Source organism: Pieris rapae, chromosome Z (genome assembly GCF_905147795.1).
Source record: "Pieris rapae chromosome Z, ilPieRapa1.1, whole genome shotgun sequence".
Lineage (NCBI taxonomy): Eukaryota > Metazoa > Arthropoda > Insecta > Lepidoptera > Pieridae > Pieris > Pieris rapae.
The window spans coordinates 73,824-92,469 of NC_059534.1; the positions used below are offsets into that span (position 1 = coordinate 73,824).

Below are 18,646 nucleotides of genomic sequence, written 5' to 3' on the forward strand. Positions count from 1 at the left end.
TCACGCCCCACTCGGTCTTACGCGATCGATACTTGCAACCAAAGAACTGAATTTACGTAAATATTTTCTTAGAACTCTTATACAATTTACTGTTTATTAAATCTGTGTATTGAGTACATTTTTAGTGGAACTTTCGAGATATGCAAAATCTTTTTTGTTTTGTCCGCTCAAAATCAGTGTTGTGATTGCGGAAAGCATACATATTAAGGTAACTATATTTATGTACAATAATTTTAATTAAATATTAAATATTAAACGATATAAATAATTAATCTTAAATGAATACTAATATTCTGTACAGCTGTTGCGAGAAAATTTGTTTTGCTTCAAGCGATTTCAGCGATTTAATAGTAAAAAAACAAATGCTTCTTGGCGTCATTACAATCGCCTTACAGGTGTGCATTGTTTATAAATATTTAATTTATGTTTTAGTTTTTTTATCTCCTTAAGACATCATTTGGGTTGGATCTTATATTCAATACCTTGAATTTGATTATACTGAGTATGTAGGAGTCTCAGGGGACCTTGATTCGAAAACCTCTGTGAGATTTGGAGTAATTTATGCTGCTTGAGTTGTAATTTAAGCTAATTAATTTTTTTTTTCGATGTTTTGTGCAATATTAGAAATTTGTAAACAATCCGCCAGAACAGTGTGTTAGTGTTACAGTGCAGATTATTCGTTAAAAAGCCGTTACTTTTTACATTTCTGTTGTTTTCTCGTCAATGTGCGTGCTTTTATTTGTTTTTTTTTAAACTTGGTGAATTTTGCTTGGTAAACGACCGGCTTATGTGGATGACTTTGAGGAAGATGGGCCCAGTTAATGTTAGGTATTATATGTATGTTTTGGTTTATTTTTATTTTTCTACTGATATAACTGTTTCTAGTACTTGAAATTGGTTGGGGGTGATAAGTATACCCTCCCCCGACCTCAAAATCGAGGTATTGAATTGTAAACCTTAACCCATCATTTGCCAGAAGTAAAAAATGCGAAACATTTGACATAAAATATATTTCTTTCAAAATTATTGCTTGAAGCAAAATCACATTCTTATTGTCACGAGTCACGACATTCTTCTATTGCTCTTGTTGTTTTTCATGAAGCTTTAGAAACCACCAACAGAGTTGTGGTTTGCCGACGCCATATTGACAATTTAAAGAGTTTGGTTTCGAGCTTAAAATTTAAACTATGTCTTGCCTAGCCTGTTAGGCTAGTAATGAAACAACTTTAATGGGTGTCTATGGGCAGCGATGACTGCCTTTTGGGCGTCCCGCAGGCTCGTTTGCCCTCCTATTGTATAAAAAAAATCATAGACACAAAAATCATTGGGACGGACCTCTCGCTACCGAGCGTTGTTGCAGCGATGCTAGGTAGCCAAGAGGCATGGCGTGCGGTAGCTTTCTGCTGCGAGCGCGTTCTGCTGCAGAAGGAGGCTGCCGAGCGTCAGCGGGAGGTGCGTGGCGATGGCCGGAGGGGCTGTGCTCGGCGGCGGCGGGGCGGGGGCGCGGGGGCTAGGCGCGGAAGTCGTCTACCCAACAGCGTCCTGTTGCGTCGTCGCTGAGCCCGTATGCAGACATATTCGCCTGAGTCCCCTGGGTTGAATGCCTAGTGCGACCCCCGGGGAATTCAATGTGGTGCCAGACGTCATTCATTCAGAATGGATGAGACTGGCACTGCAGGCGATATGGAGGGTTCAGGAGGATCTTTTAGTGGGTCGGGTTTCTCCCCTCTGATTAGTGGAGGGATAAGAGTTAACCATCCCCACAGTCCCCGCGATAGCGACTGCATACGCTTGCGGGCCTGCATTTGTGTATTTTAACCTCTTTTATAAAAAAAAATCTTTAATAAGCTTTGCACTTGAACCTTACGGCCCATGTCTCTGATCCAAAGGAAACTAAGTCGAAGTTAAACGAAAAACTCTTATATTTGCTCTGTTTCTTTCCCGCCTGAAAAATCTTAAAATAAATAAATTGTATGGGTAAAAAACATGTATAAAATTTATAGAATCACCAATCTTAATCTAAAAAAATAAGAAATACAGGAATTTCAAAAGTCACGATTGAGGATAAGAAATGAAGTGTTTATACCGAATATACACTTTCGTACTTATTTAATTTCTCCATATGCAAAGGTCTAGTACCTAACATATGGAAAGCAGCTTTCATTACTCCTGTTCATAAAAAGGGCAATAAATGTGATATTGAAAATTACCGACCAATTTCTAAACTATGTCTCATTGCCAAGATCTTTGAAAAAATTGTATATCAACAGGTGTATGCAGCTGTAAAGCCTCGGCTCACCAGTGAACAACACGGGTTTTTAAGGAATCGATCTACGGTCTCAAACCTTATTATTGCCAATGAATACATATCGAGTGGCATGGATAGGCGAGCGCAGGTCGACGTCATCTACACAGATTACAGCAAATGTTTTGATCGTATTGATCATGACATCTTGCTTACTGAGTTGGCATCCATGGGTATACACGGCGACCTGTTTCGCTGGTTCAAGTCATACGTTGACAATCGTTCACAAGCGGTCGTTTTACAAGGATATTTGAGGATTATTGTTTTCGAAACAAGCTGGACTTGAATGTCTCGAAATGCTTTTGTATGACATTTACTAGGAAAAGTAATAAAATCAGTACAACATACAAACTTAAAAATTCTGCATTAGAGGCTGTCGATGTTATTAGGGATCTCGGAGTTCTGCATGATAATAAGCTAATATTTTATTTACATGTAGATAGTATTATACGGAAAGCAACCAAAATGCTTGGCTTTATTTTAAGAACATCATCTAGTTTTACCCAAGTAAAGACATTGAAAATTCTGTATTGTGAGTATGTTAGAAGCAACTTAGAGTATGCATCACAAATTTGGAACCCTCAGTAAACTATTTACAATAATAGAATTGAAAATATAAAAAAAAATTTTCTGAGGCACTTGCAATTTAAGGCCAAAATTTCGCTGCCTGATTACAGAGCCCGGTGTAAACATTTTCACATGTTACCATTGTCATTACGACGTGATATTGCGGACACTATCTACCTTATGAAAATTGCTACTGGCGAAGTCGATTGTAATGAGCTAGTAAGCAAAATAAGCCTTCGAACATATAACAAAACACTTAGAATTATGAACATATTGCACGTGCCGAGAGTAAACACAAATTATAGAGGGAGGAACTTTATGGTTAGGGCAGCAAACAAATTTAATAACTCAACGGTGGACATTGATATGTTCGCTTGGAGTGTGGAGGCAGCAAGGAGAGCTCTGGTACATAATTATTTTAACCAGGATGAATGAAATGTATTGACTTCATTTTCATTTTCATTGTCAACAAATTAAATTCTGTTTTTCTGTTTATTGTTATTGTTTTGTTTAACACTAAATTTTTTTGAAATGTTTAGGTACCTTCTTGTTATATATATTTATATAAAATGAACTATTTGTGAAGATTTATAATTGGCCCATCTTGTTATGTATATATTCATCTATTTTTGTATTGTGCTGTGAATCTTCTTATGAATAAATAAATAAGAGTTTTAAAATATATTAGGAGGGTAGCCAATCGTGTGGAGACAGGCAGCCAATTCCACACCTTAATATCGGATATTCTAATCGAATTGCCAAGCGAATGACCTGTGAGATGGAATATCCAAGCAGCATCTATTTGAGGAGCGTAACATATAGTACGCTCCTCCAATAGATGCTTTTATTTTTAATTTGATATAAGGACCTGAGAATTCAGATTAATGTTAAATACATTTACCATAACCAATCGTAGAGGTAATAGAGAAAGATTTCACACTGAGAAACATCGTGAGGAAACCAGTAGTGTCTGTCACAGAGGCAATATGTATTAGGAATCAAGAATCACTGAAATCCTGGGATTAACGGTAGAGCCAGTGTTACTTTAATTCTCAGTTATCAAGAAAAGTAATGAGAAGAATTAGTAGGTTCAGCATGCGACTCTCGTCACGGAGTTCCAAACCCCAGCTGTGCACCAATGGACTTTTAATGCGCATTTAATATTCGCTCCTACGAAGGAAAACATCGTGAGGGAACCAGCTTGCCTTAGATTCAACACGACGGCGTGTTTCAGACACAGTAGGCCTTTACTTATATATTGACAAATCAAAAATTATTTATTCATGTAGGTAACACAATGTACACTTATGAACGTCAAAAAGAGAAATATACATTAATTTCTTCAAATTTTACATTTACTGCCCGTTCTCATCAAGGGCGTAAAACGGAATAGAAGAACTGGCCTCTTCGCCACTCTTTTTAATCGCCAAGTTTTTTCTTTTGACACAACATTTGTACGATAGATACACAGATTATTACGTTAAAGATATCTAAGCCCAAACAAAAAAGGTTGTTGCGCCACTGAATCTCACAAATTTGCAGAATGGCGCCGATTAAGTTCGGTCTTTTCAAAGCCAGGAGTAGAGAGCAGCAGGAGCAACCGTCTACTGAAAATCTTTTACAGTTAACCCATAGCATCGATCAAGGTAATTTTTATTTATTTATTGAAGTATGTTATAAGCTCTTTTATCAAATATATGTCACTATTTTCGTAAAAATAAAAATACTATACTCAGATTTTTCATTCCGTGGAATTCTGACAGCTATCATTTTTTGACAGGTCATAGATTACACACCTTTTAGACCGGGCACATTTTTCCATTTCAATTTGAGGCTAAACAGCTGAGTCTAAACATAAATTTTATTTGTTAGTGAATTTATCCACTTTAATATTAAATTGTGGTGCTCAAAGTTAAACGTGGCTTTACGGCCAGTAATAATTACGTCTCTTTTCATCACAAACAAAGTTAACACTTCATTTTTTAAACCTGTAATAAGTGGCCGTGATGCCAGCTAATGAAATGAAATAAAGTATGTAATTAAAGTTAATTCTATATATTGTTCGTGATATTGAAATATTTGTTATTTTTGTATAAGCCCTACGGGTGGGATAAAAGGTGGTGGAATTATCCCAAAGCTATCGGGAAGTCTCACCACGATAATTAAGAGCTCGAAGCGCCACTTCCAGAGGAAGCGAGAATAAGATAGAGCAATTTTCAAATCTAATTTACGCAAAACCCAATAACCTATCTCAATCAATTTTTGACCATCTGAGATAGACATATTAATCCAAATAATTATAAAAGTGTGGCAATAACCAATCGACGAGTTGTAATAGCGATCTGTCGATACAAGCTATAAATGGTAGGTCGGATCGGTGTATGCGGATAGACCTTTGTATTATAGTTCAACTGTGCCAATATCCTATCTTAAGATTTAAACTTACACCGGTTTTTAAAATAATTATAAGCTATTTGATATGTTAAATTATAATATTTTTCCTGCACATGTTCTGAAACTGTCTGAAAAAATGTTTCAAAGAACTAGGGTAACATTCTGCAAATTACGATTTTCTAGTATGTGGTTGAAAAGTGAAAACCCTCTCCTGAAACGGCAGAAATCACATTTCAGCCTGCTGAAAACTTCTCTAGTTAGTGGAAAAATCTAGAAATAGTGCAGTCAACCCGTCTCCGTAACAATATATTTAAAATTACTCTTCAGCTCTCTGCAGCTGTTAAGATTTGGAACACATGTGAGGCGTGTCAGCAGTTGGTCAATGTTCAAATGAAATCTGAACAATCTTTTTTTGAAACGTTTTGCATTATAACCATAATAATTTCCAGCTGGCACCCCTAATTCACCATTACCATCAACCAGCAAGGGTCTGGTGGAGGATTTGTCGCCGCTGGACTTGGCTGTATTGAACCTGGATGATGATGATGATGTAAGTATCTGTGATCTTCAATCTGCGGTTACTAATCACTGCTATGACGTCACACTTAAAGCCCGCTATCGAAGTATTTCCCACTGAATATAACTTAAATACTCTTACATTAAATCTTTTCTTTATTCAAGTTTTTTCATTCATTCATTATTTTGAATTTGGAACACATTCTTATTTTAAAAAAACTAGTTCGATTTTGCGTACCTTCACATATTTTTTCGTTTTCATTATAAAATTCCAATATGTAATGGGATGTCAAAGAAATTGTCCTGCATTAATCGCCTTGCACAAAGTGGGTATGGAGCCGTTGGTCAAGTTTCAGACACTTCAAAAGCTTGGTATCAGTCGTATGTTCGTATATCATACTATCAACAGATACAACAACACTTTGCCAGAATTCGTCGAAACCTCATTAGGAAGCAAAAGATCATTTCGCGAGAAATGAGATCCTGCTAGGACAATGTAGTGTATAGAACAAGACCTGAAGCTCGGTGCTTATCGTCATGTTCATCCAAGAAAGTGGGTGTCGCAATACGCAGATGAAAAGCACAGAAAAATCCTCTTTACTGATGAACAAAATTTCACGATTGAAGAACACCAAAGTAAACAAAATGATCAAGTGTATGCTCACAGTTTTCAAGACGACGACATGTACAGCTTGCTGGGCATAAAAGTACAACATAGTCATCATCTTGCGTCAGTGCTAGTTTCTTATCAGGGAATCACCAAAACTACTAGTTTCTGAAAAAGGACTAAAAACTTCAGTCAAAGTGTATCAAGATACTGCTTTGGAACATGTGAAACTCTCTCAATAATACAATGTTTAAAATATACCTTAGACTTCAGGCTTCTGCACCGGGTCACAAGGCACGAACTACTCAAGCCGTACATGAAATTAACGTTCCGGACTTTATAAGAACTGAAGTCTGGCCATCATCAGACATCACCACTTTAGACCTTAAATTATGCTCTGTTTTAGAGGACACATAGCGTCATTGAATCTCTGATAATCTTGAGATTATTGACATTATCGACACAATCTTGAGAGATACAGACAGAGCTGAGAAGCAAGCAGTGGCGAAATTTCGACTATCAAATCCTTAGCCAGCTGAGCCACTATTGTCAAAACTGCGCTGTCAACCTGAACGACGACCAGAGTCAACCCTCAGGCGAACAGCAGAATCCCTTTCCCAAAAAAGGGCCAGCTAACATGTAATTCATTCCTTGCAGATCATACCAGAAGGAAGTATATCAAGACGAAGCAGTCTTAGCAAAATCGAAGAAGCTAATGTAAGTTGCCTTTGATTACATTCAATCGTACAGTGGCGCTATAACCCCCTCTTATCTCTTATTATCAGCGCAGGCACAGGTAAACGTGACAACGTCTTAAAAAATATCAATGAAATGATTCGAGTCGTCCAGTGGAAGAGCGGTAGACGTGGCGCATGTTTTCGATGAGCGTAACGGGACAATGTGTCATGCTTTTTAGTTCATTGATTTATTAGACATCACGTTTATTGCACATTTTATGTCACGTCAAAAATCCAAGCCAATTACGAAAAACAAAATTACAACAAATAATAGAACTCTTGTCAGTACACTTAATGGAAGAAAGGCAGAATTCGTTAACTAAGTTATTCCAGTGTACAGCTAATTCAGTTGCTGCCTTGTAGGTGACCCCGGATCTGGTGCTTTTAACGAATAAGGTAAAACTAAGACCCGAATCTCTCAGGAAAAGCCCTCAGAGCTACGCTCGCTAAACAGGGGTTTTCGGGCTGGTCAGTTAGGTTCAAGCCAAGGATTCACGTTCTTCTTCTTCTTTGTAAAGTCTTATGAACCCCCAAATAGGGCATATGATATATAGTGTACAAAACTAGCTTGGTCGGTCCTGGGCGGCTCTCTTAATGTCACTTTACACTCAGGGATCCTCATTAGCGGAATTGTACACCTACCACCACTATCACATACGAATTTTTAATATATAAATATTTGTTATTTCAGATGAGCTACCGTCATTTCCACAACCCCTCTCTAACATCAACGTCTACACTCGACGAAATCCACATATACGACGAACCAGCTACACACATAGACGTCTCCACATCCTACGATGCACACTCCTCACAATTAGATATAAACTCGTCACAGTTTGACATTAATTCCACACAATTTGACATTGACTCCTCACAATATGACATAAACTACGACGCGTCAGAATTCGACGCATCATCGATCGCGCCTAGCGAGGATTTGTCTGTCTACTGTGCGATGATGAAGAAGCCAAAGAAAAGTAGGTCTAAGGAACAGCAGTTGAGGGATATTGATATGTGGCAAGCGAGTAATATCGAGGTTATGCAGGTGAGTCGATCTGGCACCGTTCATTCGATTTCTTCTCGATTTGAATTGTGGGCTGATCAATGTGAAACAAGCTTGTCTTAGACACTGATTTATTTATTATTTACTAATAATAAAATGTTGAATACACAGATTACATTTGTAATATATCTTTCCTTTTCATAGTACCCCTAATAACCTCTTCACGGGTAAAGACATCTACCAGTTTCTTCTGACTCTGTCTATGGCTTTCATTCACCATTCGTTTCCTGCTAACACTCCTTTTTCTTTTATCCACCTTTTTCTAGGTTGTCCTCTTTTTCTTCTTCCCCTTGGTCCTTTCTAGTTGTCTTTAACGTCAACCTTTTCTTGGCACATCTTACCATATCAACCACCCATTGCCACTTCTTTTTATTATTTCTCTTTTCATAAATTTTTATGAATAGATCCGTTATTTCTTGAATGTGCATTGTGTGTAAATTGTGCCCATTTTTCAGAATCTCCTAAATCGCAGCGGAACACTAGACGAACAAATAAAATGGGAGGCAATTGCCACCGCGCGTGGTTTGTGCACACTAACAGACAGTTGTACATGCGACGACTGCACGGGGGCAAAATACCTGGCCGGGATCACCGAGGGAGACGGGGGCTTGGGGACGGCACCGCTTTTCAACGCCATCAACGTGGGATGTCAAATACAATAAGTTTTACTGACCATAGACTGTTATATTTCTGTATTTTTTTTATCAGTACCTACTGCACTGGTCTTCTTCCATTAGCGATTATGAACCAAACGGGTATAGATTTTGCGTCATGGAGTCAAATATAAAACGTTTCTGACATTACTTATGTAGGTGACCAAATTAGCTGTTAACGTTATGTCGTTGATACATGAATAAATTGTTCTGAAAAGAACAGTTTATCCGTTTGCGTTATGATATAAGTGTGTTCTGTATATCTTGCTTTTCGAGTTGTGCGATGACCATCTGGGCGAGTTGGGCCTGGCTTCGTTTCAGGTCGGCGGTTGCGGCTTCGAAACTGCAGAACCAGAGTAGCGGCTGGTCGCGCCAGAATGGTGGCACTTTAGGTAGTTTTGGTTATAGGTATGTTTGGTTGTAGTAAATAAAACTCCCTAATAACTTGTCGAGAAGAGGTGAAGATGGAACTGAGTATATAAGAATGTATATTGAATATTGAATGAATAATATTTTACAAAACTAGGTACATTTGTATAGAAAACTTAACCTATGCTTAAAAGTAGTAGTTCAGCCAATACGCGCAGGGTGTGTACGGAAAGGATCTTTCGCTACCTGACTCGTGTTTCAACAAAAGCGTGGCGCGGCAAAAATTTGACCCTTTTCTGCGCGCAGCGGCTGAAGCATTCGGATGTGCTCTCCTGAGATCACTTCGATATGCTTGTAGCCTATGCAATACGCTGACAAAACTGTTCTTTTCAGAACAATTTATTCATGTATCAACGACATAACGTTAACAGCTAATTTGGTCACCTACACTTACAAATATTTTAGGTGACTGGCAGTCGTTTTTTGGGTGCAGGCAACTCTGTAGGTCCCAGGGCGAAAATGCTGACTTAGAGTACTTCAAGAGAGTGTCCAATTCTTAAAATGCCGGTACTCGCGCGCCTTCTAGCATTGAGAGTGTCTACGGTATCCCTGTTCTATAATAGAAAGACGTCTGCATTTCCTGATAGCGATAAATATGGTTTCTTAATAGCCAAGTAGATTTTTACAGCCAACAAAAGCAAAGTTTTGGGTTTGGCCTCATGCCCCAAAAATACTAAAGTGGACTCGGTTTCCGCGCTTAGACTCTCATTGGATCCATTGTGCCTAAAGCCCTGGCTTATTAAGTTAAGGCAGCCTAGCTCGTTTCAGAAGCAGAGAAGTCTCGGGCACTTCGCAGGCTTCACGGAGAGAACTCTGTTTCGAGGATTTTTGAACGTTATTTTAAGCCTCAGCCTCGCATTCCAGAGTTACGTGGGTGACTGACAATTATGCGCTGAAACAGCCTCTTTGCCAAGGTCTGTCACACCTAGTAAAATTGCAGGCCATGCGCCATTCTTGACGATGTTTTATTTCACCATACAGCACATATCAGTATTATTGACTTTCTATTACTTCCATTGCTGCAGAGCGTTGATCAATATGACATTTGCTGCCATTTAATTAATTCACGGAATAGCAACGTTTACTTCGAACTATAATGTATGGACACAATTTCTATTATTTGGTCTGTGGTGTGTAAAAGGTTGGCTAATTTAGTAGCTCCATCCATAAGCTTAAAAGATTTTCAAAAAGCTACAGCCACGCAGGGCTACGTGGTAGACTGATTCCTATAATGATCTCTTCTTCTGGTGCCACTGGACTTTATTGCTAAAGATTGATTGTTAATATCTTGAATTGCCGAGTATCATGCGCCACTCCAAAAAGGCTCGCTCCTTGACGTATCTGATGCCGGTCCACTCCCGTACGTTCCGCAACTACGACTTCTTCCACGAGCCTGTCTCTTACCTTGAATTTTTCTCCACATAAGCAATACGTCGTATCGATGGTGACGCAAAACGTGTTAGTGATTCGTCATGGTTTCGGTGAAACATTCATTTGCCTTAGTGACCTAATCAACATAGTTAATTTTGCGCTGCACCCCACAACCGTGTTCGGCACAGATTGGACAAGTTTACGACATAGATTAAAGATTGCCAGGCGTTATTTGACGCTCTTGATTCGGTAATGATAGTAAATATAGCATCATTTCATATTTTTGGAGCAGTGTTGGCCTTGTGGCATCAGCGTGAACTTTTCTATGTGCGCATTTAATATTCGCTAATACAGAAAAGGAAAGCATCGAGTGTGTCAGATCAGGCGGAACACCTACTTGCCTTCTTGTATTTCACTTCACAACGCATCTCCTTGTCCCAATTTTAACTTATATTCACTTTGTAAAAATTTTACACTTTTCTATAACTGATAATATAAGTGTGTAAGAAATTAAATCCATAATATTTGTGAACAGGATAACGAAGAACCATTTGTCCTTGTGAGTTATTATATTTAAATTATGCGAGTGTATTTGAATATGTATTTCATTCCTTTGTCCCTCTGAAACATTTTTTAAATCTTGGGCACCAGTTTAATAATTTTCTGTTCCAAAAAATTAACAGAACCATACAATGCTTGGCACTTTACTCGCAATTGTCAATGTATAACACTGTCAAAATTCCGTTCACAAATACATAATATATTGTAATTGTATTTAATTTAAAGTTCCAGACAATGTTACTATCAGTTTAATTACACCGTTTATAAACCGTCTCTTCTGAGATACAATTTGTGAAGATAAGAGACAAAATATTGTTTGGTCAGAGAGCGATTAGGCTTATTATTATATACTTATATTAATATACTATATGTCTGTCAGATGTCAGATTTCATTTATTAATGTTTTTATCTATCAGATGCCATTAAATATTGAAACTTCGTATCGAAAAATGTTCATACAAATTTAGTTTTCGACGTTCTACATACACTACTAATTCAGTCCGAAATTACTTATGAAATTTTTGGTCAAATGTCAAAAATGTTAAATGTCTGTCATATTTTCGAGTCAGTTAACGATTCCGTGAGATGTCATATGTCTATCAGATGACATCTGGAATCTCTCTGTCAGATGTCCGAACCGATATATTATGAGTATGTTTTTATCAGTCATATATTATATTGTTAAACTGTCTGGGGCTTTATTAGTAACCTTGTATCGTAGTAGACGTATATTGTATGTTCTAGTCGTCACAATAAGGGACACGCTAAAGAGGATGCGATGCGCGCGCACACTGTCACAAAAAACCGACACGCTGAAGTTAGCTATAGTGAACATTTTATTTTTCTGATATTCAAATATCAAGTGCGTTGCATCGGCCTTTGAGATTTTTTTCAATTTAAACCTCTCTAGCGTGTTTCTATTTTTAGTGCAATTACGAAGGCCTCGTGGAAAGACTGTTATTGTATAGAAAATTGAATCTTCTGTGACACTTACGTCTTTTTATGTGAGGAATGTTATAGAATGTGTTTTGCAGCTATTGGTTAAATAAGGTGTCACTTGACTTCTGTATGCCAAAATCCATCACATATTTGTATTCAGAGACGAATCTGGCGTAACTAGACAATAATGTATAAGAAATACTTTATTGCGCAAATTTCAGATATTAGCAACAAAAAGTGTTTTGCAGGTATAAGAGAATTACAATCTCCGTACACCATTTCAATCTCCTTCTTGCCTCAACAGTGAACGCCAAGATTCGAGAGCCTTGAAAACTCCATCCCACCAATGTAAGCTCAGACTGGGCAAAAATATGGGAGTAGATACTAAATATCTGATTCAATCATAGAATTGTTACCTTGTTTTTTTTATAATAAACCGTCATTTCACAGACTACAATAAAGTTGGTGAACTGATGTAACACGTTACTATTTTCAAGTATGTATTTGTATATGTGTTAGCTGTGCATTTGTGAAAATAATAAAGAAATAGATGTGTGGTGTCTTCTCGTTTTATTGAAAATAATAATAAAATTGCACCTTCTAACGCATTTACCAGCGAGAGTGTTCAGAAAAGTTTGATGCGTATCTACGATACACAAATGAATTCTCAGACATCTTTAGATTCGCTACATGAAAATTGTTTATTATAAAAGAGATTGAATGCATAACTTGAATATCTAATTATCGGAAACAAAGAAAGAAACAAAATTAGAAGTCGCCTAGTAATGTGATATAATATGTTATATAATATATATTATGCAGTCACTTTTTCTGTACACATTTAAATTTAACATTGTATTAATGCCTCTTCAAATCTTTATTGATTTTTAAAAACGAATAAATGACAAAATAGTCATCTATAAATATATAATGAAAATGGTCTTCGTTTGAGGCTCAATCACGCCTAAACCACTGTCGTATCGACATTAAACTACCACCATTCGATGCGAATTTTTTCCTAGATGGTTTATGGCTATTTATTTTTCGAATTCAAACGTTCCTTCATTTTTTTATTGCTGTTTTACTTTTATGAATATTTATCTCGCTAATTGCAAGCGATTTCTCTTGATTCTTTTGTTTTCGTGGATTTCAACGGAGTTTACTAAACGGATAATGTTCTTTTACATTCAGCTAAGAATTCCAATTTCTATAGTTACTCATCACGAAATCTCGGGAACTATAGGACTTAGAAATGTGAAACTTGGTAGGAATATTACTTTCGTTATGTAGAGGTCAACTAAAAACGGATTTTAAGAAATTCATCCCCCCAAGGGGATTGCGGGGTCGTTAACAATGAACAATTTTCGTTTTTAAGTTGTAGCTCCTATAAATTCCAAATTTGGTAGGAAGAATTTTAGTGATTAATGAAAATTTGCCTATCACCGATTGTACTGGCGTGAGTTTTCTCTGCGGTTTCTCATGTGACTGTGTTCCGCCTGGAACTTAATATAATAATTTTTTTTTTGTACTTTTTGAAGGTGCTGATGGTTCGCGCGGTCTGCCAGTATTGTCAGAGCTTTGATGTCGGTCAAAATTACTCGCCGTTTGAATTTCGAGTTTTCAGTTTCAACTCCGTTATGTTAACGAGTATGTTTTACGTCCCGGCAAACTCAACTTACGAGCGACGAGTCGTCGAATGTGAGATGGAGGAAGATAAATACTCATTTCTCCATGAATCGGACCATTTCTATTGGATAATTTTTCCATTTATTTTATGTTTTGTTGTTCATCAACATTTATTTTTATTATAATAATAATAATAATTTATTATATCAATAAATTTTATTTTAAGTGAATTTGACTCTTCTTTGAAAAATATTGTAAATTTCAGAAAAAAAATTAAAAGTAACAAAAAAAGCAAAAAAAATATGAATAAAACTTACTTTATTTCCTTTGAAAATTCGACCAGCGAAGCGGGCGGGGCCGGCTAGTTATAATATACATTAACATACAATTCTGATGCATAATATAGCAAATGTTCAAATTTAAACACAAAGGTATTCAGATTTCGCGCCATTTTAAAAATATATGATTTTCCTAGTTATTTAAGTCAGATATTTAACAGTAAGGAAAGTAATGTGATTTGTGATCTGACAACCTTAAATTTTATGTTCCCGCCAAAACCCACAATTAATGCCTACATTCTCACACAGGTGGGGCTATTCCAAATAAAAATTAAAGTCTGAATTTCACTCGCCCAGATAGCGTTTTCCACATTTTCCTCTGATCTTTATAAAACAATCCTTATATTTTCTATAATATTCAACTTATATCAAAACAATATTTCGATAAAAATAAAAAATCGTTCCCAATCCGCCGTTTTGTTTACGAAAATGGGATTTGATCGCGCGTTTTTTGAGGGATATATTCAAGTTTTTCGTTAGCCTTATCGGAGGGTCCATAGCTACAGCCGTAAGCGGTGTTGGTGAGATAGCCGCTCTAAGTACTCGCCACCAATATGTTTGAAGCGACAAAGCAATCAATATATTATATTCTAAGTTCTAAAACCAGAAAATGAAAGAGACTTCGGTCTCAACATCGCGGTGGTAACTGATTTGACCCTCTTTTGGTCAAAATCTTGAAGAAAACCATTAATTAAACTAGCTGTCCCAGCAAATATGCCTACGTTTTAGCAGCTGCATACTATTTTTTTTATTTTATAACAAAACTACTGTTGCACAGGAATACTTCAGGATTGGACAAGTTGAGAAGATGTTTCAGATTGTTAATGTTCATGTATGTAAAGAGGTCAAAAGGGAAGAAGAAAAGTGTTCGGCAAAGAAAATGCGTGTCAGTGATATTATGTAAATTCAATAATACTACAAGACGTCGCTGTTTAGTTTTTAAAGTTATACTTACTTCTTTTGGCGCATAAGGGAAAAATGATGATAGTAAGTTTGCACGATGTGTGCGCCACCGTCACCAAAAAGCGACATCCTGAAACTTCAGGTGTTGACAATAGCAATAGTTTTAGGTTTTTGTGATATTTAAATAAAATTTATTTCAATAGATAATCAGGTATAATAAAACTTACAAGTTTTTTAGTGCAATTACGAATTATTACCTCTTGGAAAGACTGTTATTGCATAGAAAATGGAATCTTCTATGTGATTTATGTCTTTTTATGTGAGGAATCAATGAATGCTAGATGTAGGGTCTGGTTAAACTCTTGATGTTTTTTCTACTATTAAATCTACTGTGTGTATGATTATACTCAAGCATTTGACTGCATCTCACTTGAAAGTATTTGGCAGGCGCTTTCATATCAAGGCATACCGGCTGTATACATAAATATTATTTAAGACATTTATAAGAATAAAGTAAAACTAGACAGACTTAGACCAAAATTTTGTATCAAAAGATGAGTAAAACAAGGAGATCCCTTATCACCCAAGATATTTATAGCCGTCCTTCAAAATATTATGAAAGAACTATACGACGGGAATGGGGATGAGAGGTTGAGGGTAGACGTGAAACAACTCGTATCGTGTCCCCAATTTTTTGTATTTTTAAAATCAAACAAGAAATAATATCGTTTCAAAAGTAGGAAAAGTGGTGTAATATTTCGAGATAAAAAAGTGTAAATGTTATTCCGCCGAGAAACATTGTAAAAGCATAAATAATTCGCCAAAATCACAACGCTTCAAACGAGTGACTTTTGTAGATAACTTATGTTGAAAAGAATACCTAAAATGCAGGAATTGTGCACAATGAACAACATTAAAGTGAAATAGTGTAGTGATGTGAAGTGAACTAATTTTTGCAAAAAATAACGGCACAAGTGTCAAGACTTGGTATAACACTGACTCATTTAGTGTCTGTGACGCGTGTAACATGTACGATATTTTCAAGCATATGCAGCAAAGACACTTAGTCAAATCGCTTGCGGTGCCGGTGACGTTCTCATTGGGTTCGAGTTCAAATCACTCTAGAGAACCATAACTTTCAAAAATTTATTTTTCAATAAATATTGAACACTTAATAATTTTAATATAATAATATTACAAATAGAATATAAAAAAATATATATACATCTTTCATAGAGGGCACTAAGTGCATCATAACAGGCGATGGAGGAAATAAAAAATATGTTAGTTATCATGCAGCAAGATATAAAGCAACAAAAACAAGACATGCTAGATATGAAAGAAGATATTAAATGTACAATAATCAACAGCCTCAACGAGAAGTTTAATCACTTAGAACTAAAAAACGAGCTTTTGGAGAAAAACCTAGAAGAATCAAAAATCTAATCTTGTTTGGCGTAGAAGAGAGCGAAAAGTCATACGATGAACTCGAAGAAATGGTCATAAACATAATAAATACATACATCAAAATTTCATGCGAAACTCACAATATAGAAGCTGTTAGAAGACTGGGGAAAAAAGGCGCAAAAGTTAGACCTATAGTAATAACATTCAACACATTGGGATTCAAATTAAAAATCCAAAAAAATAAACATTACCTCCAAAATACTTCATATTACCTAAAAGAAGACTACCCAATCGAAATTTTAAATAAGCGTAGAGAACTTCAAGTCCAAGTTCAAAAAGAAAAAGATGCAGGCAATACTGCCTTTATAAAGTACGACAAAATTATTATATTGAACAACAAACAACCGTTGTATAAACAGTCAAACAAAAGAAATCTCTCTGAATTCCCGGAGACACTTCACCCCGGCAGCCAAGGTGTTCAACAAACTTAAAAGCAACCACTTAAGAAAAACAAAGGAAACATGAAGAACTATTTTATACAAAAGCCCAAACTAATCCTCACTCAAGCAGAAACAACTCAACGCCAAACGAATACATCACAACAACACTGAATAGCAATCGAAATCGGACCCTCTCCCAACCTCAAATCTCCCAATACGGCCGGTCACCGCGGGAGAGTACGACCAAAACCCTTCAAAAAAAGCCACACAGACGGTGATCAGACAATACAAAAACATAACCAAATTAAAAATCGCAGCTTACAACGTCAGGACCCTATCTTCACATGAACGCTGGTTGGAGTTAAATGAAGCAACAAAAAAAATCAATTATGACGTAATCGGTAACTCAGAGATCAGACGACTTGGTAATAAAATAGAGGAATATGACAACTTAATATTCTGCTACATTGGTAGTACACCAGGTAAATTTGGAGTGGGCTTCATTATTAAGAAGTCTCTTAAAAACAACATCGAAAGCTTCATCGGCCTAACAGAACGAGTGGCAATGCTAAATTTAATACTTCACGAATTTAAGATATCCATTATACAGGTATATGCACCCACCGAATCCGCAAAAGAAGAAGAAATAGAGGAATTTTATAAAACTATCGACAAAGCTTTGGAAATAACACATAAGAACATTATACTAATGGGCGACTTTAATGCGAAGGTAGGGGCTCCTAAAGAAGGTGAATACTTAATAGTGCATCAACATGGGGACGGTGAAAGAAACGATAGAGGACAGAGACTTGTCGACTACGCACTTGAACACAATTTAACTATCATCAATACATGCTTCAAGAAAAACCGTAGCCGGAGATGGACGTGGCGATCCCCAAATGGACAACACAAAAATGATATCGACTATATACCATCCAACCAACCAAAACTATTCAATAACTTTGAAGTCCTGAATTTAAACTATCCGTCAGACCACCGATTAATTAGATCAACATTAAAAATAGCCAAACAAAAATAAAGTAGAGTAAAATTTACAAGCAAAATCAACTTTCAACTGAAGACCAAAGACGAAGTAGTAAGATATAACAATAACTTAACCTCAATGCTACCCTACCCTTCTTACAACTTGAAACATACATCAATACAAACTTATCACGACAAAATAGTAAATGCTATTAGCCAAAGCTTGCAAAAAGCTCGAGAAAAGGGAAGAGAGCCACACAGACACCACAAAATACTATCAGATCGCACCGCTCTATTACTAAAAAGAAGAAAAGAACTACAAGAAAGAAATAATAAATCGAGATCAATGAGAAATGAGCTTTCCGCCCTCTACAAAGTGACAAATAAATACATAAAAAGAGATTACGCTAAATACAGAGAAAATACTATAGAAAGACATCTACAACACACAGGAAGCACAAAGAAGGCCTTTAAGGAACTTAGAACGAACAAAACCTGGATAGGAGGATTAAGTAAAGACAACAGAACTTTGTGCAAGCGCACTGCCATTATCAATGCGGCGACAGATTTCTATAGAAAGTTATACAGTGATAACACCCAAAATAATAACATCTCAAGCACCAACGAAAATAACGACGAAATAAGTATAAAACCAGTGGACGAAATGGAAGTCCAAGAAGCAATAAATAGCTTAAAACTGGGAAAAAGCCCTGGATCGGACAACATAACAAATGAAGTATTAAGACTAGCACACAAAACATTAGCTGGACCACTAGCGGAACTATTTAACTCAATACTGCAAA

The 18,646-nt window shown here is 36.4% G+C and overlaps 1 protein-coding gene across 2 annotated transcripts; it reads left to right on the plus strand.

Annotated features, from left to right (window-relative positions):
* Positions 1 to 17: 17 nt before the first annotated feature.
* LOC110999392 lies at positions 18 to 12,705 on the plus strand. 2 transcript variants are annotated; one of them, XM_022268418.2, is made up of 6 exons: positions 18 to 208; positions 4,415 to 4,518; positions 5,716 to 5,816; positions 7,047 to 7,106; positions 7,818 to 8,174; positions 8,648 to 12,705. In XM_022268418.2, the coding sequence occupies exons 2-6, from the start codon at positions 4,416 to 4,418 to the stop codon at positions 8,852 to 8,854; spliced, it is 828 nt and encodes a 275-aa protein (XP_022124110.1). In that variant the 5' UTR covers positions 18 to 208; position 4,415; the 3' UTR covers positions 8,855 to 12,705. The 2 variants fall into 2 exon arrangements, with proteins under 2 accessions (XP_022124110.1, XP_022124111.1); XM_022268419.2 differs by lacking the exon at positions 7,047 to 7,106.
* Positions 12,706 to 18,646: the final 5,941 nt, after the last annotated feature.

Coding starts and splice junctions, on each gene's coding strand:
- LOC110999392 (XM_022268418.2), top strand. CDS start 4,416: ATGGCGCCGATTAAGTTCGGTCTTTTCAAAGCCAGGAGTAGAGAGCAG. Junction 5,817..7,046: donor ACCTGGATGATGATGATGAT/GTAAGTATCTGT, acceptor CATTCCTTGCAG/ATCATACCAGAAGGAAGTAT. Junction 8,175..8,647: donor GTAATATCGAGGTTATGCAG/GTGAGTCGATCT, acceptor CCCATTTTTCAG/AATCTCCTAAATCGCAGCGG.